The sequence below is a fragment of the Aedes albopictus genome, chromosome 3 (genome assembly GCF_035046485.1).
Source record: "Aedes albopictus strain Foshan chromosome 3, AalbF5, whole genome shotgun sequence".
NCBI lineage: Eukaryota > Metazoa > Arthropoda > Insecta > Diptera > Culicidae > Aedes > Aedes albopictus.
This window is the reverse complement of record NC_085138.1, coordinates 114504468-114529648: the sequence shown is the minus strand read 5'-3', so window position 1 is coordinate 114529648 and position 25181 is coordinate 114504468. Positions and strand designations below refer to the sequence as shown.

The 25181-nt window shown below is 42.4% G+C and overlaps 1 protein-coding gene across 2 annotated transcripts; it reads left to right on the top strand.

Moving 5' to 3' along the window:
* Window positions 1-591: 591 nt before the first annotated feature.
* On the top strand, window positions 592-23224 carry LOC109409608 (cytochrome P450 4C1-like). Of its 2 annotated transcripts, none has more exons than XM_062856929.1 (5): window positions 592-1382; window positions 21643-21834; window positions 21896-22081; window positions 22148-22774; window positions 22841-23224. In XM_062856929.1, exons 1-5 carry the CDS (start codon window positions 1214-1216, stop codon window positions 23179-23181), a joined length of 1515 nt encoding a protein of 504 aa, XP_062712913.1. In that variant the 5' UTR covers window positions 592-1213; the 3' UTR covers window positions 23182-23224. The 2 variants fall into 2 exon arrangements, with proteins under 2 accessions (XP_062712913.1, XP_062712914.1); XM_062856930.1 differs by lacking the exon at window positions 592-1382 and adding an exon at window positions 21154-21460.
* The last annotated feature ends 1957 nt before the right edge of the window (window positions 23225-25181 follow it).

The following is a 25181-nucleotide window of genomic DNA, read 5'->3' as shown; positions in this document are numbered from 1 at the left end:
GGGTAAGGAACTCACTCAAGCTCTTTCGCATATGTATCTAAGGGTCTGGTTCGACTCTAAAGGTACCTGGGGAAAGCACATTAAATGCAATGATCCGAAGTCCTTTTTAATGATGTATCGATCTTGTTAACTTTTCCAGTGTTATCGTTCATGTCACATTTGTCAGAACGGATGTAACATACTTGATATCACGTAAAGGGAGAACGCCTGTGACTACAAAGAGTCGACGCGCTAATCCAACTGTGGAAACTTGCTCATCTCCATATAAATTTATATTGAAGTAACAACCCCTGCTATACATGTGTTTTTGGTATTGGACCAGTCTCTATCTAAAAGTTTGTAAACACTGCAAAACAAGTAAATGATGAAAACGAGTAAAAAATGTGAAAAATTAACACATGCAAAGCACAAAGAACGATTATTTGAGGCGAAATAAGAAAGTGATGATTTTAGGTATGCAAGTAGGTATAACGTATCCACAATCCACATAATGTGTTCTGCATAAATAAACAAAGTGCGTGTTCTTGCTTTAGAGTAAAGGAACTAGACCATGCATGAATAAAGCAAACTCCTCTCGAGCAGGTGAAAGTCATGCCGTCTGCCAGTCCACATAGATACCGCACACGATCGCCACACGTTAAGCTTTACTAATCAATATGGCTAGAACATAGCGTTGCAATTGCACATGCACACCCCTCTGATATTAGCCAACAGCATTTCTGGTGCATCAACCAGATAGCGGCCGGCCGAAGAACACGGTTCTTTCAGACAAAGATACACCCGTTCGGTCCAATTGCTCTGGCTTTAGTTTGTTTTTTATTTCCATGCAATAAAATCCGACTCCACCTGTTAACAGTATGCTCGACCGTTTTACACTTGGCGCGGCAAGGGCTACCGAGTGTTCCGGCATTAGCACCCCTATCGTCAGTAGAGCACCATATTTGCAGAAGCAATCCAAATTCCGACGCCCAGCTTGCACTGACCATATGATTAACAATGCAAAATCCACCGTTATCGGAATAAATATTGTTTTTGGTTTGATTATCGCACCACTTTCGTTCGGACCGTGCTTCCGATGTGAACGGGTTTGATTTTTTCCGCGCAGCAACAACTCGCAGTTCGCGTCGTCCCCGTCGTCGATAGTGTACGCGTACGGTGTAGGCGTAGGGAACCATCCATCCGTCTTCAGGATACAGCAGCGCCCCCGGGAAGCATGTGGTGGTGGGATACATTGTTAACGTATGTCTGCGCGAGTGTCATCATGGCGGTTTTCTACTTTCGGTGGACCCGAAGGAAGATGAACGCCAAGCTGGACACAATGTCCGGTCCACGGCGGCTGCCCGTGTTGGGCCATGCCCACAAGTTCTTCGGAGCGACACCAAGTAAGGACGTGATGGGAGTTTGGTGAACTTCTGTTTGAGGCAGTAGTTTTTATGAAGAAAATGAAGTTATATGTTTGAGTGGGGAATCTTACTCGATCTAGGATCTAGGATCTTTTGTATGGCACAAATGTCCCAAATGGAGGATAACGTGCCTCTGGAGCCGGCCTTCAGATCATCGTACCTGACACATGATATGCAGAAACAAACAGTGATAAAGAAGGCATGTGGAAGTGCTGTCCCAGCGGGAGCATAAGCCAGAAATAATAAGAAGAAGACGTTTGAGCTATAATGTGAAGTGGTTAAAAATGACGCTTATTCATTCAAAAGTTAACTGCAATTGAGTCTTAATTTTATTGGTACAAGAACCAAAAGACATTATACTTATCTTGCCGGTCAGACTAAGCCCTGAGTGGCCTCTGCTGTACGTATAGTTCCTAATTCGTGCCCATAGAGGAGTACCGGTCTAAAGATCTACTAGAATGAGACAGACTTCAATACTCAAAGTTTAAAGTGAAACTAGATTACTTCCAGGCGGAGACTTCTTAAAGGGCACGGAGTTGGAAATACTACCTTACTGATTAATTTATGACGAGTGTGCAAGCAATGATAATTTAACTCACCTCTGTGTGTTGTTCGAATGGCGAGATTCGTGCTTTTAGTGTATGTAAAATAGCAATTTTTAAAGGCAATTTTTGAATTCTGGATTTCAGGATTCATTTTTGAGCTAAAATTTTTTGTTAGAAACAATATTGTTAAACATTTTGTTTTTCCGGCAAGAGCATGTTGGACGTGAAGTTTATAATTGATAAAAAAAATATGTGTATCATTTTCAGTGAAAATGAATACGCTAAAAATACGTATATTCATTGCCATATATACTGGTGAAAAGAGCGATACAGAGAGCAACCATCCTTGCTCACTAGAGTGGGCCATCGTTTATATGGAAAAATGAAAATTTCAATGGTATCCCATCAGATCAAAGCTTTTTTGATCCTATTTCAGGACCCAAATAAGTGTGCAAAATTTGAGCACGATCGGTTATGTCTACGTTTTGCGCATCGCGTTTGAAGTTTGTATGGGGTTTTACATAGGAAAACACACTTTTTTGCATTTCTCTCATGACAAGCTCGAATTTTTCTAAAACCATGTAACCGATAAAGTGAAAACATAGCCTAGGGTGTCCTGAAAAACTTTGTCGGATACCGCGAAGTGATCTGATGCTTATGAAAAAAGTTATAGCGTTGGCATTGCTTAGGGAAACAGCATGATTTTGTTGCTATTGTTATTCCTTTACATGTTAAAACATAAACACATGTATGCGGTTCGTTGGTTATAACTATTTTCACAAGCTTCGGATCGCTTTGCGGTCTTCAACAAAGTTTTTTAGAACATCCTTAGGCTATCATTTTATAGTATCGGTTAAAAAGTTTCAGACAAACTTTTTCAACTTATGACAAAAATGCAAAAAGTATGTTTTCCCATACAAATTTCAATTGCAATGCGCAAAATGTAGACGCAATCGATCGTGCTCAAATTTTGCACAGATACTCAGGACCCGAAACGGAACCAAAAACCCGGATAAATCCACCTAGTGGTGATTGTGCCTTTCTCGTTGAATATGTACTCATGATCCTTCCGTCGACATAAGCATCCTGAATCCTGTGAATAATTTATTTATAAAAGCAAAAATCCAAGCCATCATCGAGTTACTGATGACACATATTTCCGGTGTTATGTTCAATGTATAGGCAGAGCTGAAAAATATCAGACCTCTTAGTTGACTGCGTGACCACCTTTACTATTACTGGAATACCATCAATACCAAGACGATATTTCATTTTTTTCATTTATTTAGTTAACATCAAATTCATGATAATACTGAATCAACAATTTGCCGCCATAATACTCGATTTGCAGCTGCAGCTCTCCAACGCACAGTGTTCGAAATCGATGATTTTGCGATCAAAATTAAATAACTTTTTTTAGGTTGGTTCTAGAGGTTTGGCGTGTTCTACAAACTTTTTCTGCATGTTAAAAGCCGTCTTCTGATAAAATGTAATTAATGATTAATCCCCCTAGAAGTGAGATAAAAAATTTATTTTTTCAAAAAAATTTTTTAGAGGTTTGACGTCTTCAGCAAAGTTGTAGCTCATAATAAGAGAAAAAACTTCGTAGAACATGTCAAAGCTCCACCTCTTACGGTTTTCGAGATATGGAGCGTTTTGTGCGAAGTACCCCTAAAACTAGTTTTTTCAGTGTAGCTTTAACAGATAAAATCCTACAGTTTTCTGACCTTCTACAAACTTGTTCAGAACGTCAAAATACACATTTCTTCTGAAGATGTCCAGTCATTATATCCTAAAACAAAAAAGTTATAGGCAAATTTATCATATTTTAAGGTGTACTTTCACCTTAAGAAACTATTTCCGGCGCAAAATGGCGCAGATGGCTCAGTCGGTAGGTGAAAGATTAGACTTTATGCTATCTCTTGAGGGTGGAAACCCTCGTGGGCAAAAGTGGGCAAGATGTTTTAAATACAAGGCAAAAACGTATTATTTTGCCTGTAATACTGTAAATATATATATATAAAATATAATTAAGATGCCCGCAGTAATTTTTAATGCACTGTGTTGCTTCCGGCAGAATCTTTACAAAGTTCTTGCAGAAAACAGTGAGTTTTAATCAGTAAAAATTGAAAAATCAGTAGAAAATATTGTTATAATCCGAGAGTTATAACTAAAGCTAGTTCTAAATAAAAGTATTTGAATTTCTTCAAACTTATGACAACATATGCTCAAAGGATTGACTATCTACCCAATAGTTATACAATTGAATGGCTATAATGGTTAGAATAGTAAATGCGTTTTGATCAATACCTTCGCAATTCTAATTGACTTCTTTAACGATGTTGAGACACTTCCATATTCTGAATCTGCATGCCAAACTGAGCCGAAATTCAAATTTTCATTAATTTTAGTGCCCGGGACCCTATTTAAAAATCAATTTCAAGTTTGTATGAGAGCGATTTGTTGAATCACCCCTTGTCGCATTTTGTACTGGGCGGAGCTGTCAAGCAGTTGCCCAGCTGTCAAAAGTTGATCGAAAAATCTTTTTGAAGTTGATTTCAAGTACCGAAATAAAGTTCTAAAAATCTAAAATAAAAATCTAAAAATCAATAAATTTTCCAATATTTAAAAACACTATTAAGATAGTTGTAATTTCGCACTCTTCAATTCACATTTTGACGATTTTCTGATGAAAACAAAGCAATATATATTTCAATTGCTCCCCAGTTGAAAGTGAAACTCGTGAATTACCCAAAAAGCTGTTAATTTGCTTTCGGGCGAATCAAAGCTTCTCCTGATATTTTCCGATACTGTGTCGGAAGTTGAAAAGTCAAACAACAACAAATATAAATACATGAAAAAATCTACTCTGTGTTTTGATGCACATCTTGAACTGTTTAATATTTCCTCTCTCCTATTCCTAGCGCTACGTAACTTGAATATTGCCTCGAAAAAAAAACTTCAAACAGTTAATTTTAAAGTAACTTTATCAAAAATTACCTGACCATCTGATAGTTAACAATATGAATTCAAAATCATCAAAAAATATTCTGTTTGATAAGCACAATGCTCAAAAATGTTGTAAAATATATCCGGAAATTACGCAATGCAGTAAAAATTACTGCGGGCATCTTGATTATTATTATTTTTATTTATTTTTCTGTATTACAGGCAAAATAATAAGTTTTTGCCTTGTATTTAAAACACCTTCCCCACTATTGCCCACGAGGGTTTCCACCCTCAAGAGATAGTAAAAAGTCTAATCTTTCACCTACCGACTGAGCCATCTGCGCCATTTTGCGCCGGAAATAGTTACTTAAGGTGAAAGTACACCTCAAAATATGATAAATTTGCCTATAACTTTTCCGTTTTAAGATATAATGATTTGACATCTTCGGAAGAAATGTGTATTTTGACGTTCTGAACAAGTTTGTAGAAGGTCACAAAACTGTAGGATTTTATATGTTAAAGCTACACTGAAAAAACTAGTTTTAGGGGTACTTCGCACAAAACGCTTCATATCTCGAAAACCGTAAGAGGTGCAGCTTTGACATGTTCTACGAAGTTTTCTCTCTTATTATGAGCTACAACTTTGCCGAAGACGTCAAACCTCTAAAAATTTTTTTTGAAAAAATAAAAAATTTATCTCACTTCTAGGGGGATTAATCATTAATTACATTTTATCAGAAGACGCCTTTTAACATGCAGGAAAACTTTGTAGAACACGCCAAACCTCTAGAACCAACCTAAAAAAAGTTATTTAATTTTGATCGCAAAATCATCGATTTCGAACACTGTGCAACGTCGGTCACGCCCAACACTCGCCAGATCACGCTCCACCTGGTCCGCCCATCGTGCTCTCTGCGCTCCACGCCTTCTTGTACCAACCGGATGGTTAGCAAACACCAACTTTGCAGGGTTGTTGTCCGGCATTCTTGCAACATGCCCTGCCCACCGTATCCTTCCGGCTTTGGCTACCTTCTGGATGCTGGGTTCGCCATAAAGTGCAGCGAGCTCGTGGTTCATCCTTCTCCGCCACACACCGTTCTCCTGCACGCCGCCGAAGATCGTCCTTAGCACCCGTCGCTCGAAAACTCCGAGTGCTTGCATGTCCTCCTCGAGCATCGTCCACGTCTCGTGCCCGTAGAGAACCACCGGTCTTATTAACGTCTTGTACATGGTACATTTGGTGCGGGGGTGAATCTTTTTTGACCGCAGTTTCTTCTGGAGCCCATAATAGGCACGACTTCCACTGATGATGCGCCTTCGTATTTCACGGCTCACGTTATTGTCAGCCGTTAGCAAGGAACCGAGGTAGACGAATTCCTCCACCACCTCGAAAGTATCCCCGTCTATCGTAACATTACTGCCAAGGCTTGTCCTGTCTCGCTCAGTCCCACCTACCAGCATGTACTTTGTCTTAGCCGCATTCACCACCAGTCCGACCTTTGCTGCTTCACGTTTCAGGCGGGTGTACTGTTCTGCCACCGTTCCAAATGTCCTAGCAATAATATCCATGTCATCCGCAAAACATACAAATTGGCTGGATTTCGTGAAGATCGTACCCCGGCTCGTCGCATAACACCTTCCAGGGCGATGTTGAATAGTAGGCAGGAAAGTCCATCACCTTGTCGTAGTCCCCGTCGAGATTCAAATGAACTGGATAGTTCACCCGAAATCCTTACGCTGTTCTGCACACCGTCCATCGTTGCTTTTATCAGTCTAGTCAGCTTCCCGGGAAAGCTGTTCTCGTCCATAATTTTCCATAGCTCTGTGCGGTCGATACTGTCGTACATATGCCGCTTTGAAGTCGATGAACAGGTGATGCGTTGGGACCTGGTATTCACGGCATTTCTGGAGGATTTGCCGTACGGTGAAGATCTGGTCCGTTGTCGACCGGCCGTCGATGAAACCGGCTTGGTAACTTCCCACGAACTCATTTACTTTAGGTGAAAGACGACGGAAGATGATCTGGGATAGCACTTTGTAGGCGGCATTCAAAATGGTGATCGCTCGAAAGTTCTCACACATTAACTTGTCGCCTTTCTTGTGGATGGGACAGATTATACCTTCCTTCCACTCCTCCGGTAGCTGTTCGGTTTCCCAGATCTTGACTACTAACTGGTGCAGACAGATGGTCAACTTTTCCAGGCCCATCTTGATGAGTTCCGCTGCGATACCGTCCTTACCAGCCGCTTTGTTGTTTTTGAGCTGGTGGATGGCATCCTTAACTTCCCTCAGCGTGGGAGTTGGTTCGTTCCCGTCCTCTGCTGCACCAACATAGTCATTTCCTCCGCTGCCTTGGTCCTCCGTGCCTACATTCTCTTCGCCATTCAAGACGATAATCACAAGCTTAAATATAATTTATTTCACAACCAAAAATCACTTTACAGCAGTGTACGCAGAATATGCCATCTCAAGCGAAAAATAGGCAACAAAGAAGGCACGGCAACAACGCTTTGTTTTTTCGTTAGCAGATAATGACAAAATCGCTCCCGAGTTTGTTCACAACAAAAACGGTAGGAATATTTATCACGTTCTATTCACATCGTGATTTTCGCATTGTTTTACAATTGAAACTCAACTCTGAGGTTTGCAAGAGTCATAATTCGTCCAAATGCTTATGAATTCGATGATGTGGGCCGAAAATTTTAGCAGAAAAGCAGGAATATCGGCACACGCACGGCAAGCGATGTTTGTTTTATTGTTCTCATCGCCTGACGAGCGTTTGTTGCGGAGCGCCTTTGTTACCAACATACACCGCTTAGGACAAAGCGTTTGTTTTTCGGTGTGATCCGTTTTTCATACCCTGCTTTACAGTCTTCGATAAACTTTTTCCTGCACACTTCAGGCTATATTTTACTATCACTGGTTACTAGATTCAAAAAATTTGACCAAAAAATGGAAGCAAGTGAAATTTTTCGTACTGAATCCAATTCAAATTAGAACCACATCACAGAGCGCGAAGAGCAATCAGTGGGATCAAAATTTTGCGCAGCAATTTTAGACGCATTTCAATTGTCTCATGGAACTCCCATTCTACTGTATATTTACTCAGGAATATGAGAAGATGTGATTTGATGAGCCTGCATCAGTTTTGTCAAGATTTTGTTCTCTTACACATATTTATCGCTTGCATTGATTATTTTCACTGTTTTTACCACTTTCTGTGAGATACCCGGAACCGGTTTCAAGACTGTACCTATTGTCTCAGAGTAGTCTCTTGCTAACTGTTCAACAGGTTTTCTGAAAAGCCGAAAATTGGTGTGCATGCATGGATTTCATTCATTTTACATTTTGGTCATTCTGGCGGGACATACAAAACGGGTTCTACCGGTAGTTTCTAATGTGATCTGATACTATTTTTTTTGTAAACCGTTCATCAGGTTATCGAAAAAGCCGTGGTTTGATATGTCGCATGCATGGGTTTGGCTCTTATATGCATTTGACCACTTCCAACAAGACACCCGGAACCGGTTCCGGAATAGTACTGGTTGTCTCAAATATGGTTTGAAACCATTTTCTTGCTAACCGTTCATCAGGTTATCTAAAGAGCCGCGATTTAATGTGCTGCATGCATGGATTTGGTTCACTTCCGGCGGGATATCCGGAACTGGTTCTAGAGCACTACCGGTAGTCTCTGCTGGCTATTTTCCTGCTTACTATTCACCAGGATATCGATAAAAGCCGCCATTTGATGTGTTGCATGCATGGGTTTGGTCAAGGGTTTGGTTCACTTTTATATTGGACCACTTCCGGCGGGACATCCGGAGCTGGTTCCGGAACACAACCGGTAGTCTCTGCTGTGATTAAAGACTATTTTCCTGCATACCGTTTTTCAGGTTATCGAAAAAGCTGCAATTTAATGTGTCGCATGCATGGGTTTGGTTCCCATCTACATTTGACCACTTCCGGCGGGACACACGGAACCGGTTCCAGAATACTACTGGTTTTCTTAAATATGGTCAGATTCCATTTTATTGCTAACCGTTCATCAGGTTATCTGGATTTGATGTGTCGCATGCATGGGTTTGGTTCAATTTTATATTTGGCCACTTCCCGTGGGGCACCCGGAACCGGTTCCGGAACACTACCAGTAGTCTCTTCTGGGTCAAAGGCTATTTTCCTGATCACTGTTCATCAGGTAATCGAAAAAGCCGCTATTTGATGTGTCGCATGCATGGATTTGGCTCACTTTTATATTTGGCCACCTCCGGCGGGACTTCCGGAACCGATTCCGGAATACTACTGGTTCAGATATGGACTGAGAGTATTTTCCTGCTTACCGTTCGTCAGGTTATCGAAAAAGCCACGGTCTGATATGTCGCATGCATGGTTTTGTAGCATTTTCATATCTGGCCCCTCCCTGGGGTACCGATCCGGAACACCTAAATGGCCATAACTCCGGAACGGCTGAATCGATCCGAACCATTTTCAATAGGAAACAATGGGACCAGATTCCGCGTCGAATGAGCCGGTGGTCATGAAAATCGGTTGAGGTTTACTGCCAAAAAGTGATGTGAGTTTATTTTGTACACACACATACTCACACACACACACATACACACACACACATACATACACACACACAGACATCACCTCAATTCGTCGAGCTGAGTTGATTGGTATATGTGAATCGACCCTCCGGGCCTTCTATCAAAAAGTCATTTTTGGAGTGAACATATAGCCTTTCCAGTACACTTAGTGTACGAGAAAGGCAAAAAGCTTTGATCTGAGAAAACGATTCCGATGACCCACACTATTGCTCACTCTCAGTCTAAATTTTGATTGCTCCTGCTTCCACTTATCTCTGAAGCATGTTAGGCACAGCCCACAAATTACGTAACGCTTTAGATGGAGGGGGAATATGGCTAAGCGTTACGGCCAAAATTTGAAGATTTTCATATAAAAAAGCGGTACGCAGGGCGAGTCAAACAATGTCGATTTTAGCGTTACGTTATGAATAGATGCTGCTTTGACAAATGAAGGTACCGTAAAATAGGATAACTTTGATAGTTTTTTAGCAAATTTTCTTAATATTTTTCAATAAAAGAGTATTTTTTTAGCTTCATATTTTTAAAACAAGTACCGGGGTAGAGTATATTTTTTATCTGTATTAACGAGATTTTTAGCCCATCTCGGGACCCACGCTTCACTTCCCTTCCGAAGGAAAAACTCACATTTTGCGAGTTTGTCGGGAGTGGGAATCGATCCAAGGTCCTCGGCGTGATAGTCAAGTGTTTTAACCATCACACCAGGTCCGCTCCGGTAATAAACCTAAATATCTACCGGCCGATTTTCCAAAAATTTGCTTAAGCTTGTACATATGTACATACATTGTACCTAACACCTCGCCCAGGACTCCCATCTCCTTTCCTGTGCTTGTGGGCTGGCTTATCCTTCTCTTCGTGAGTATCTGGCTACTTGCACTGTCCATCGTCTTACGGTCTACCTTCTCTGCCAGGCGCATTTTGTCCTCTTCAAGCCGCGTCTCGCAGACAGGGTTCCCTTCATCTGGTGTCGTGGGCCATTGTCGAGCTTCCGGCAAAAAAATGCTGTCAGTTTGGGTGGATCTCTCCTCCTTGCGTGCATCGCCCGTGCTCGGCCACAAGGTCGTACTCCTTCTTGACCAGAACTATCGATTTGCGGAGTTTCGGCAGTCCCTGTTTTAGTTCTTTGCTGATGTTGTTCCGCCAGCAGCTTCTCGAGTTGCTCAGCGACTACCAGCATTTTCTTTGGTAGCCCACTCCTGCAGCGGTTCAGCGCCCGCGTGAACTCTGCGCCACTCATCTGCAAATCCTCTGACGGTGCTGTTATGCCACGTGCACCACCGGCAAGCATGGTTTTGCCCCCCCATAATTGAGGATTTTTCGATTTTCCTATACAAAAAATCAGAAAAATCAGGCTCTGCAGCAACCCCCCAATAATTTGGCCAAGTTGGCGCGTCTATTTAGAGGTATCATGCCATCTACCAGAGCTGCGGCAACACACGCGAGCTGGGAACAGCTTTCATCGTGATGAGTGATATGCAGAGGCGCGTAATCGGTTGGTGGCCGATCCATGAAAGTAAGCGCAGATTGAGGATCAAGGGCCGATTCTTCAACTTCAGCATAATAAACGTGCACAGCTCACACTCCTAAAACACTGATGATGACAAGGACGCATTTTATGCGCAGCTCGAACGCGAGTACGACCGCTGCAAGACCAACAACGTCAACATGATCAGGAGATTGGAAATAGACATGGGTAACTCACTCGCGAGTCGACTCAAAGAATCGATTCGCGAAACCGAGTGAGTGAACCATGATTCTTTTCAAAAGTGTTACGATTTGCTGAAGTTCATTACGAGTACAACAAGTTGCCGAAAATAGTTGGATTGATCGCGTACTTTGGTGATGATAAGACACAGAACATGGCAATCTTGGCCAATTGTTTATTTTTCATTCATATATGGCCGGGGTTCTGCTAAACCGAACTAAGCGCCAAAAACTTTATTCCGAGATATTTAAGCTTAAAGTTCAACCACTCACCAATAAACAAAAGCTAAGCTTATTTGAAACTTTTCCGCATACATATAACTTATAAGCCTTTAGTAACCATCAGAGATGAAGAATACATGTAAATTATTTAAAATCATTGATATAATTACATTTAATTTCTCAGTACTTCGCACTCAGTTCACTCTGGCTGAACAAAAACATAGGAATATGGTTTATAGTTCAGTGTGGCTGACTGTGTTTTTTTGTTTCAGAGAAAACCAGTTGGAATGTGAAAAAATCTCGATTTTTCATCGTCTATGAAGTTGAAATCGATACCACTCACAATCCTTCACATGAATCAGAGAGGACGCCTATGGTATGGTAGCACGGAGGTCTCAAAACAGTTTGAAATATGGATGGCGGAAGGCCTCCCAGCTCAGCCCTTTCCACCCATGTTTTTTCATAGGCGGTGCATGTGCAGGCACAGAGCAAGAGTGATTATGTCAAATGATGTCAGTGCATGTCCTGAAGTCCTCAGATGTGAAAGTGGAGCAATTTGTGTACTTCAAATTTATGCTGGTCAAAGAAAACCATGAAAATGTTCTGCCAAAGAGAACCAAGACAAAACAAATTTCAAAAATACGAAAAAGATTCGAACTTGGAACATTTGAGTGATAACCAAGCGCGTTACCTCTAGGTCATTTTACCTACCTGAATGTCAGTCGTTAAGTCAGAATCAAGTTCTAAACATTCTTCTCAAGGATGGTTTTCGTGAAAACGCCATTTTTCGATCAGCCAAAGCGAACCAAGTGTTTAATTTTTTTTTCAAGCTTTATTATTCTAATCAGCCTTGTTGTTCAATGACGGCTCCTGTGTTAAATTATCAGTATGAGGTGTGTCGACGTAACGCAAGTATTTAAAACCAGTTGATTTTTGTATTGTTGAGAACAAATTGATTCTAAAATTCAGTGGATTTGGTACGGTCTGGCTGAATGTGATTTGGAAAAATGGCGATCAGCGCCATCGAAATATAATTGGATTCTCCAACATCCGCATTTGTAATAACGTGTTCAATTCTCTAAAAGATTGTTACTATGAGTCGGTTAGAAGTTATAAATCTGACGGCGATGAGGAGAACTTGAAATGTTCTTCATCTGGACCAAAACTAAAATATTTCACTGATTCTATGGAGTGGTTTACAGTTCACTCTGGTTGGATGAAATTTTAATTTTTGTATGTTCTGCCAAACAGAAATTTTGAATTTACTCCACGAAGAGCTGTCAGAATTATTGGATTTTTACATGGAAAGAGGATCGTCAATTTCTTCATCCAATAGTTAAGAAAACTCAATTTATCAAAAAATGGTCTTTGGTTCGGTTTAGCAGAACCCCGACCATATTGTATGGCCGGCTCGCGCACGCGCTAGTGATTCGACTCTTTAGTCTTTGGTGGCTGGAACGAAAATATTTGTATCCTGCATTTTACTGCGTCGACAGCTGAATCGACGGCCATACCTTGCGAGCTTATTTCCTAGAAAACTGGATATATAAAAAGGGAGTCAGCTAACATCGAAAAATGGCATTCGGTCGCATCGGTCAAAAGAGTCGACTCTTTTTTGAGAGTGAATCGGAAGCGATTTACTCTCAAAACTGAATCAGTTACCCATCTCTAATTGGAAAGTTCAGCGCCCACCTACGACTCATCGATTTCGCCACCTCCAAGAACATGGCCATACGTAGCATCTTTTTCCAGCCCCCCTTATCGTTACCCCTGGATATCACCACATCAGTGACGGAATCTCAATTCGACCATGTTCTGATTTACGAACGGCACTTCACCGACATTATCGACGTCAGGACCTATCGTGGCGCCAACATCGACTCCGACCCAAGCCACCAGATCTTCGGGCAGCAAACGTAAATTATATCCTAGACAGTTAGCACTGTTTGAAACTCATTTTTTGTTCGAAACTAACAACTGTCAAGAATCAATCATTGTAGCAAGCCATGGATTGTCAATTTACTTAATTAATAAATGAATGCATTTAAATGCATTTGAATGCAAACAATTTTGTTGATACATCAGATGTTCAAAGAGTGATCCACCCCTTGCTCCGACCACTATCTGGTGATGATCAAACTGCGCCCGAAACTCTCAGACATCAACATTGTACGGTACCGGCGACCGCCACGGTACAATCAAGAGCGACTAAAACAACCGGATGTCGCCTCAGCATACGCGCAGTATCTCGAAGCCACGTTGCCATACGAGGGCGAGCTCGATGAGGCCCCTCTAGAGGACTGCTGGTGTACAGTGAAAGCAGCCATCAACGACGCAGCCGAGAGCACCATCGGGTACGTGGAACGGAATCGACGAAACAAATGGTTCGTAGAACGTTTTTGGAGAAGAACGCAGCGTGGACGGTAATGCTGCAGCAAGGGACCCGACAGAACATGGTACGTTACAAACAGAAGCGGAAACAGCAGACCCGCCTCTTTCGGGAGAAAAAGCGCCGCCTGGAAGAAGCGGAGTGCAAAGAAATTGAACTACTGTGCCGTTCCCAAGAAACACGGAAGTTCTACCAGTAGCTCAAAGCAATCCCGCAACGGCCTCGTGCAGCGAGCCGTAATGTGTAGAGATAAGGACGGAGGCCTCTTGACGGACGAGCGTGAGGTGATCAAAAGGTGGAAGTAGCACTTCGATTAGCACCTGAATGGCGTGGAGAACGTAGGCACGGGAGACCACGGCAACGAAGGACACGACGATGCCAGGGCAACGGAGGACGGAAATGAACCAACTCCCACGCTGAGGGAAGTTAAGGATGCCATTCATCAGCTCAAAACCAACAAAGCAGCTGGTAAGGATGGTATTGCTGTGTGCATTCAAAATGCAAATATCAAATGCGGGAGCACCAAATGCGGTAAGATTTTCTAACAAGTAACCCGATGTCAGTGGGAGCTTTCGAATCCTAGGTTAGCGGTGATATTGGCTATGGTTGCTACGTTGCCTTTGGTAACATGTGTTACCGCGTTTGAAGCGCATTTGGGCACCGTTTGCATCTTGAACGCACACAGCAATATCACAGCTGGACTCATCAAAATGGGCCCAGAAAAGTTGGCCACCTGTCTGCACCGGCTGATAGTCATAGAAGTCATAGATAGAAACCGAACATCTACCGTAGGAATGGAAGGAAGGGGTAATCTGCCACATTCACAATAAAGGCGATCATTTGGAATGTGAGAACTTCAGAGCGATCACTATTTTGAATGCTGCTTACAAAGTGCTATCTCAGATCATCTGGGAGTTCGTGGGAAGTTACCAAGCCGGCTTCATCGACGGCCGGTCGATAACGGACCAGATCTTCACCGTACGGCAAATCCACCAGAAATGCCGTGAATACCAGATCCCAACGCATCACCTGTTCATCGACTTCAAAGCGGCATACGACAGTATCGACCACGCAGAGCTATGGAGAATCATGGACGAAAAAGGCATTCCTGGGAAACTGACTCGACTGATTGAAACAACGATGACACCGTCCAATGCTCTTGTTTTGCAAGAGTATTGATATGTCGCAAGCTAGGTTTCAGAACCGATCAGAAAGTGGCCACTTCCCTAGGGGCACAAGGTTTCCGGAACATCCGGAGAAGTGGCCAGTACATCCAAAATCTCTAGAAACATAGCCCAATACTCTTGATTTACAAAACCATAAAGTTTGATATGTTGCAAGCTAGGTTTCAGAACCGATCAGAAAGTGGCCACCTCCCTGGGGGCACCAGGTTTCCGACACATCCGGAGAAGTGGCCAGTATATCCGAAATTTCTGGAAACATGCTCCAATACTCTTGATTTACAAAACCATAAAGTTTGATATGTTGCAAGCTAGGTTTCAGAACCGATCAGAAAGTGGCCACCTCCCTGGGGGCACCAGGTTTCCGACACATCCGGAGAAGTGGCCAGTATATCCGAAATTTCTGGAAACATGCTCCAATACTCTTGATTTACAAAACCATAAAGTTTGATATGTTGCAAGCTAGGTTTCAGAACCGATCAGAAAGTGGCCACCTCCCTGGGGGCCCCAGGTTTCCGACACATCCGGAGAAGTGGCCAGTATATCCGAAATTTCTGGAAACATGCTCCAATACTCTTGATTTACAAAACCATAAAGTTTGATATGTCGCAAGCTAGGTTTCAGAACCTGTCAGTAAGTGGCCACTTTCCGGGGGGCACCTGAGTCCGGAACATTCGGAGAAGTGGTCAGTGTAGCCGAAACCTCTAGAAACATGGTCCAATACTCGCAAGCTAGGATTCAGCTAGGATTCAGAACCTGTCAGAAAGTAGCCACTTCCCTGGGGGTATCAGGTATCAGGTATCAGTAGGTCGGCTCTAGAGGCACGTTCTCCTCCATTCGGGAAATTTGTGCCATCGCCATGAACACGAGCCTATTCATCATTTACCTGACGGAGAAGGGAAGGAAAAAGGATAGGACATGGGAAAGGACAGGTAAGGGAATAGGATCGTCATACTCGCAAAAGCGTACCACAATGGGTTCACATAGCGTCCTGAAAAGGACACTGTAATAACGCATAAGCGTGCCACAATGGGTTCGAACAGCGCCCTGAGAAGGGCACTGTAATAATGCATAAAGCGTAAAGAGAGCCTATAGCTCTTTACCACAGCGGGTCAAGAACAACAGAACGTCCTGAAGATTCAGGTTTCTGAAGTCAGTTTCACGTAATAAGTGTTTCCCGAGTACTCGGAAACGCAATTGCGCAAAAGCTGGACAGTTACATATTAAATGATACGAAGTTCCATAATCGGATTCACAGCTATCACATGCAAATGAATCAGCTTGCTGAATATTCGCCATGTGATAACTGAGTCGGCAGTGGCCAGTCAATGCTTTGACCAGCATGCTGCAATTCTGCTTTGACAGATTTGTTAGATACTTTGCCACCCCTAGAGATGGCTCAGTACAATACAATTTTGTTTGACGACATGACTCCAAACTATTCCAGTATTGTTTGTGCTGAGTGGCAGCCCAGGTATCAATCTGAAGCTTCACCCAACACTTGGATACCGGAATAGCTGGCTCAGGGCCAATGAAGTCATGTGATGCTCCAGTGCGAGCTAACTCATCAGCCAATTCATTTCCAGCGATGGAAGAATGGCCAGGTACCCATACAAGGTGAACAGCGTTTGCTGAATTCAGCTCCTCAATTTGAGTTCGACAAGCGATAACTATCTTTGACCTGGAGTTGGCCGAAGCAAGTGCTTTAATAGCAGCCTGGCTATCTGAACAGAAGTATATTACTTTGCCCATTACGTGCTGCTGAAGTGCTGATTGCACTCCGCACATAAGAGCAAAGATTTCGGCCTGAAAAACGGTGCAGTGTCTGCCAAGTGAATAAGATTGATACAGCCTTAGCTCACGAGAATAAACACCAGCACCTGCTCGACCTTCGAGAAGGGAGCCATCAGTGTAACATACGATGCCGTCTGAAATACTTCTCTCCAGATAACCAGATGTCCACTCTTCCCGGGAAGGGAATTTCGTGGAAAATGTCCTATATGGAAAATTACAAGCAATTGTAAGATCACTTGGAGCAAGGACAACTTTGTCCCAATTCACCAAAAGTGGAAACAACGAGGTGTGTGTTGAACTGCGGTTCACAGGAGTTTCCTCTAGTAAACCGAGTACCCATAGGCGGTAAGTGCAAGAAAGTGCTTCTTGTTTGAGATGAATGTGTAGTGGGGCAACGTCAAAGAGAATTTCGAGCGCTGCCGTGGGAGTTGAAGAGAACGCTCCAGACATCGCCATTAAGCACATCCTTTGGAGATGGCCTAACTTTGATTGGACCGTTCTCACTTCGCCCTTTTGCCACCACACAAGACATCCATAGGCCAATATTGGCCGAACAACAGTTGTGTAGATCCATTTGATATACTTGGGTTTTAGACCCCAAGTTGTACCAAAGGTTCGCCGGCATTGCCCGAAGGCCATACAAGCTTTCTTGATTCTGAACTCAACATGAGGTGTCCAGGAAAGCTTGGAATCAAGAATGACTCCAACGTACTTTACCTGTTCAGTCACATTGATTTCAGAATCAAAGAGACGTAAAGTTCGAACACCATTACGGTTTCGCTTTTCCGTGAAAAGAACAATAGATGTTTTACTCGGATTTACCGAAAGGCCATATTGGCGACACCAACCCTCAACTACCTGAAGAGCGTTTTGCATCAGGTCGAAAAGGGTGCTGATGCACATACCGACTAACAATGTTAGGTAGTCGTCGGCAAAACCATAAGTAGGAAAACCGCTATTATTGAGTTGCCTCAATAGCGTATCTGCTACGAGATTCCATAAAAGTGGTGATAAGACTCCCCCTTGGGGGCATCCACAGACACTCAATTTCCTAATCGCCGCTTGACACAATGTCGAGAAGAGATGTCGGTTTTTGAGCATTTGGTGAATCCAATTGGAAATCATTGGAGATATACCATGACCCCGTGCGGCTTCCAATATGGCATCGAAAGGCACGTTGTCAAAGGCACCCTCGATATCTAAGAAAACACCCAAGCAAGATTGCTTTTGAGCGAATGCCTTCTCGATATCGTAAACAACTTTGTGTAAAAGAGTCACAGTGGACTTTCCAGATTGGTAAGCATGTTGGTTCACATGAAGAGGCACATTGGCCAGATGAATATCACGGATGTGATGATCGACTATGCGTTCTAAGCATTTCAGAAGAAAAGAGGTCAAACTGATAGGTCTGAAGCTCTTTGCTTCTTCATACGACGCGCGACCCACTTTCGGAATAAACTTCACAGTAATATCCCGCCAGGATTTGGGAATATACCCTGTAGCAAAACTGCAAACAAGTAGTTGTTTCAAAACATGTTTGAAATGATCAAATCCCTTCTGAAGCAAAATAGGATAAATCCCATCTGCCCCAGGAGATTTGAAAGAAGCAAAACTATTAAGTGCCCATTCAATCGATTCTAAAGTTATGATACTCCGAGCCGAAGCTAAAGAATCATAACTACAAGAAAAGACATCAAGTTCATCCGAAGATGTAATATCCTCACATCCGGGGAAGTGTGTACTGAATAAACATTCTAAAGCTTCCTCATCAGAGGAAGTGAAATCACCATTTGGCAAACGAAGTTCGTTCACTTGAAAATCCTTAGATTTTGCAAGGATTTTGTTCAATCGACTGGCTTCACTCAGACTGGAAACATTTGTACAAAGGTTTTTCCAGCCGGATCGTTCAGCAGACCGAAGAGCTTTCTGGTAGGCCTTGCGAGCCGACCTGAAAGCCTCCGATCCAGCCGAACGTCGTCTGTTCCAACTCTTTCTACATTGTTTCCTGAGCTTCGCCAGATCGGAGTTCCACCAAGGGGTTCGTCTTGTGGTCTTCACAGACCGCAGAGGGCAGGCTTCTTCAAAAGCTTCCATGATGAAGGCCGTTGTAGTATCAACGGCATCATCTAAATCACTTGGAGTGTCAATTGATGGTGAGTATCCATGAAATTTGGCTGCAACCAAATCGGTAAAGAGATCCCAGTTGGTTGACCGGGGATTCCTGAAACGCAAAGTTTGCGAAGTAACATTCACATGTTCAAACAAGATGTAACGATGGTCAGATAAAGATTCTTCATCTGACACACACCAATTGGTCAGCTCATGACTAATTCTGCTAGAGCAAAGCGTTATGTCTAACACTTCCTCTCTACCAGATACCATGAAGGTTGGGCGGTTGCCTATGTTAAGTAATCCAAGATCTGTACTACTCAAGTATTCCATCAAACTGGAGCCTCTCAAATTGATGTCTGAGCTGCCCCAGATTATATGGTGAGCATTAGCATCACTACCAACAATTAGCGGAAGGCCTTTTGAAGTGCAGTATGCAATGACTTGTTTGAAAGCATCCGTAGGGGATGGTTCATCATGCGGTAAATAAACCGAACAATAAACGTATTTCCTGTTGAGGTTTCCAACAGATACATCTATTGTGATAGCACATACATCTCTGGTAGTTAGTTCAGAGATGAGTGTAGCAACGATTGCGTTGTTGACAAGCACACATGCTCGAGGCATGACACGTGAGTTTGCCATTTCATTTTTACTGAAAGTAGCAAACACCGGATTCACAAGGTTTCCTAAATAGAAATTCCCCTTACGAAAGTAAGGTTCTTGGACTAACGCCACTTGGGCTGTACCATTTTGCATAAGTCTACAAAAATTGATCGTTGCTGTTCTTTTGTGCTGAAGATTGATCTGAGCTATCCTAACCGTAGCCACTACCCAAACTAGGCAAGATTAAACTCTTAACAATCACAGCACAAAAAAGAACAGCAACAATAAAGCCAGATCGGTATCGATTTGAGTGCGCCAAAGGCGAGGATGCACAGAATACACTGTGTAAAACGCATAATGCGAAACCATATAGGTGAAAATCTAAACTAATTAATAACATCTTCATAATCCCGCCCTTATTCAGCCTCAAGTATGAGATTGAAGAAGGGCAGCTGATTGTCTCGGAGAAACACAAGGTCCACCGCGCTATTGCTCCGGTTAGCACAGTAAGGGCAAATACTGTGGAGGGTGCCCTGGTACTCCACAGGCTCCGTTTGCGGTTAGGTTTTTATTAGACCCCCCTAGCCATTCAATCCTAGGCACGGTAAGCGTAAAGCCGCATAACACCATGAATTAGGGGTCACCTGATTAGTGGATTCCTACCACTGGAACAGGCGGTCCGTAGTGCTATTCTTAGCCAGTTGAACTAACCGCTACCGACACTACACAGCTATCTAGGCTGATCGGGAAAAGAAGTTAATATTGGTGATCAACTTCATACGGGCCCGAAAAGCCGTATGGGGGTACTTGGTTTCCGGAATATCCGGAGAAGTGGCCAGTATATCCGAAATTTCTGGAAACATGCTCCAATACTCTTGTTTTGCAAAATCATGAAGTTTGATATGACGCAAGCTAGTTTTCGAAGGCAAATTATAGGTTGCACCTCCATCTGATAAGGAGGTTACCCCAGTACCCCCGGCCATTAATCCGGAACAGCGGAAAAATCCGGAACCATGATACCGGTTACATAAACTAGAAGGATTTTGTGATCAACTTTCAAAATTTCATTAACTTCCGTTGAGAAACGGCTGAGAATCAGATTTTTGAAGTTTTGAAATTGGATGCAAAATGAGGCTCAGGCACAGCAGTGTTAATAATTTAATAGTTATTAATGTAACGAGTTGCAAAAAGTTTTTCAGCACCAGTCGTACTTTTATCCAACGAGGCTTGCCGAGTTGGATAAATACGAAGAGTGCTGAAAAAATCTAGTTTTGCGACGAGATCCATACAAAATTTTATGCAATGATTTTTTCATAATGCAACCCATTTGAGTTGCATAATGTTCGTAATGCAACTCAAAGAAGTTGCATTATGAACATTATACAACTATTTTTCATTATGCTACTCATTTCAGTTGCATAACGAGCCAGTTCGGAAAAATTGGCCAATATGATACCAAAATGAGTTATATAAAATGTAAATTATGATACTGAATTGCATAAATATGTTTAACACTTAAGAATCATACGAAGCGTTCAACATCATGCTAATGATAACGAAATCGCATAATTTATTTAATGCCTTTCTGGCATGAAGAGCGAAATCTGTAGACTTGCAACTACAAAAAAAACATCGGCCAGTCCGTTTAATAACTAGTTTCGTTATGCTGAAGATGAAAATTTTCCACCATTGCATTGATTGCACCACTTTCATTTGAGTCGCGCGTTCGATACGAACTGGTTTGAATTGCAGTGCATTCCTGGAACCAGGAAACTAGTGATGCGTGTTGTGTGCTAGGTGACCATGCTAACGTATATCTGCGCGAGCGTTATTTTGGCACTTTTTTACTTTCGATACAGCAGAAAGAAGATGAGCACCAAGCTGGCTTCAATGTCCGGGCCACGCAGAATGCCAGTCTTGGGACATGCTCTGAACTTTTTAACAGCGACACCAAGTAAGGAAGTGACAGTTTTCAATAAGTTCAATTTTGTGAAAACAAAGTTCAAAGTTAGCTTTTCAAGACATTCAACAACTCAAAATTCATCGCCCAAAGTTTGATATTTTTTTTACCGTAGTGTGAACGGTTATAGATTCTAGAATAATCTATTTCAATGCATTTATCGTTTTCTTTTCCAGGAGCAATCGCTGGCACCCTGAAATACTTCAGTGAATTTCCTTCACCAGTATGCATACACATGGGTCCGCTGCCACATGTTGCCATCTTCGATCCTGAACAGCTCCAGGTCGTTCTGCATTCGCAGAACTGCCTTGATAAGTCCATCCAGTACTCATTCCTACGGGTTTCGGAAACTTTGATCAGTGCACCTGGTAAGGACCAAAGAAAGCATTGAACTTTGAGAAACAATGTCCAATCAACGTCCATTTACAGGTCACCTGTGGAAAAATCAACGCAAGGCGTTAAACCCCTCCTTTGGACCGGCCATCCTCACTACTTTTGCCGACATCTTCAACAACAAATGCGCCATCTTGACTGAGCGACTCGAGCAGTACGCAGGAAAGCCAGAGCGAAACTTCTACCGAGACATTTCCAAGTGCACACTGGATCAAATCTATGGTTAGTACGGCAAATTCATAGACAAATACGCTGATTTCTAGGCAATATGATCTCATACCCTTACAGCGACCGCGTTCGGATGCGATTTCAACATGCAGAACTCGCTAGATGGCGAACGATCACTGGATCTGCAAGAAGCATATATGAAGGTCATGGCCAATAGATTTTTCTCAGTTTGGAAATATCCGGACTTTATTTATAAATGGACAGCGGGCTACAAGAAAGAGTTGGAACTACGGCGAATCTACCACGAAACCATTACTTGCAAACTAGTTGACCAGGTAAGTGTTGAGGATAAACTTCACACAAAAGACGACATGAGCTTCAAAACCGAAGAAACGGGCAAAAGAATCCCGGAGAATTTCATCGAGTGCCTGGTGAAGTACCTGCGCGCGGAAGGGGAAACGTCGAAGGACGCCGTCTATCCGCACATCGATATGACGGTGTTTGCCGGCAACGACACATCGGCCAAGACCATTTGTTCTATTCTACTGATGTTGGCAATACATCCCGAAGTGCAAGAACGTTGCTACCAAGAACTGATGGAAATTTGCCCGGATAAAGATCAGCAGATATCCTACAAGGACGCTGCAAACCTCACGTACCTGGAAATGGTGTGTAAGGAAACTATGAGATTGCTACCGGCCGTTCCCTTGATGGCACGGATAACAACCGGAGACATCAAATTGAATGGTAAGAGTTTCTCACCGATGACGTCACTTTTCCTCCATTATAATTGCTTCCTAAATCAACTTCCAGACCAGCACACCATTCCGGCCAACTGTACGATCATCATGGGCATCTTCCAAATCCACCGGGATCCGCGGATATGGGGACCTAAGGCGGATGACTTCGATCCGGACAACTTCCTGCCGGATAATGTTGCCAAGCGGCATCCGTATTCCTACATTCCGTTCAGTGCTGGTCCTAGGAATTGCATCGGTACGCGCTATGCGTACCTTTCGTCGAAAATTATGGTCGGAAGTATCTTGAGAAAGTATCGTCTGAAGACGTCGCTCACCATGGACAAGCTGAGGATCTCCTGTGGGTTGTTGCTGCACATTTCCAACGGGTGTCAGATGGCGATCGAGAAGCGATAGCAAAATGTGGTTTTATTTTGTTTTATTATAAGTTAGAGCTGTTGTTAGTTTACTTGCTATTTCCTGTTGAGAAAATCCTCGATCGTCTTTTGCACACACACCCATTTGCTTGAAATCATATTTTAGATTTTCTAGAAATCATATCCCGTCTGTTGAGCCCGTCTGCGATGTTGAAATTAGCCATAAGCGTCCTTCCCCAACTAACAATTGTTAGTCATAAACAAGCCATCTTGCAGAATTGTTGCTGGGGACTGGGGAGACTTGATCCCTTTTTCTTAATTTGCCTGTAACATTGAGAAAAAACACAAAACTAGATCCATTATTCGTACAGAATGGCAGGTAAACATCTATTGCAAGTTTATACACAACAGAAGGACTTTAAATTATTGTTAAAGTTTTCAAAACTGTGTTTTATGGAGGCATGTCTTATGATGTATTTTTCAAAAATGGGTCACAATTGATCCCCTTTTGAGCACATGTTTAATTTAAAGGGAAAATAACTCCAGAAGCTTCCTGTTCATTTTCTTTTCAAGTTTTCTTACATTTTTGATGATTATGGTGTATTTGAAATTAGAAGATTTCCTTAAATTGTTAAGGATATGCCGTATTTTGAAAATGGGGAGACTTGATCCCCCTTTTAATGGTGTGTAATAAAATAATAATTATCTGACACTTTTTATCATTGAATATACTAGAATTCCGAGTAAATATGGAAGCCTCTATTTATGGAATTTTATTTTTCACATGTATAATGTGTGTGTAATCCTCGAGGGATCAAGTCTCCCCATGTCACTGTTGTATACACCCAGTTAACATTTTGGTCTATATAATTTGTGTTATACATCACCATATAAAAACCAATTCAATCGTATATGATGCACAAAACCGCCATATGCGGACCAAAGTGGAGGCCATATACGTACTCCCGAAGACTCTTTTAGATTTCCTCTGATCACTAAGACGATTTGCAAAATTGATGATACGAAACGACATCATATGATTAACATACGATGTCTATTTTACATAAGTAAATAAAAAAATAAATTGGAACCCAGTCTCGAACACGGAACCTTGTGCTCCCTAGTCTGATACCATACCACTGCCCCATCGAATCACTCGTGAATGGAGTGCTAATTTAGACCAACATAAATTAATGCATCCTAACCCATGACACCTTAGTATTTGCTCACAAATACTGGGTGGCCAATTTGTCTAAGTTATTGCGATTCACTCAGATGCTTTTCACACTTGCATGAAACAACAATCATGATCTGTCAGTAATAAATACAACTTGCAATGATTTTGCATTGCGGTATTTACGGCAAGTTCTGTTGTCAACACAACATTTACATCACGGGCACGCAATTGTCATCGTCATCGCCGCTGCCGCCGCCGCCGCCGTCGCGAAAATAATTTTATTACTCGTCCGTCGTTGTCCAGTGCCGGTCCAGTGCATCATTTTAGTGAACATTTCGACAATGATTTTTCATAAGGGCCTAACTGGTTTGATCGATTTCTCTTCGTCGACTCTCTTTTTCGCAAATAACTTGATCAAAACAAACAAAATCATTATTCTTTTTGTTTCTATAGCAACATGCAGTCGTCTTCTTCACATTTCAACCAAAAAATCTTTGGAAAACTCAATACACATTCTGTGATAACACAAAGAGAGGATCGATGAAGAGAACTCGAAAATGTCAGTTAGGCCCAAATGAAAAATCAGTGTCGATTTGATAAAAGGAAAACCCACAAGGTGTATTGCATGTACAATTCATCATAGAGCAAGGTTTTGTTGAGCTCGCAGTATTAGCAGAGAAGATAGATATCGGATTCCTACACACGAATTCGTCGCCAGCAGACCGGGTGCAATTAACTTCTACCCGGATCATGTCCTCAAGCCTGACTACCGGGTGTCCTGCGCCGCATCTCACATCTTTTCCAAAGGTACGTAGAAGGCAGAATTTTGGCTAGAACATGCCTAAACTTCCTCATCAGTCAGG

Bases quoted from the DNA above. Each gene is read 5' to 3' on its own strand.
- LOC109409608 (XM_062856929.1), top strand. From the start codon at position 1,214: ATGTGGTGGTGGGATACATTGTTAACGTATGTCTGCGCGAGTGTCATC. The intron at 21,835-21,895 runs GTAAGGACCAAA...GTCCATTTACAG, and splicing joins AACTTTGATCAGTGCACCTG to GTCACCTGTGGAAAAATCAA. The intron at 22,082-22,147 runs GTTAGTACGGCA...ATACCCTTACAG, and splicing joins CACACTGGATCAAATCTATG to CGACCGCGTTCGGATGCGAT.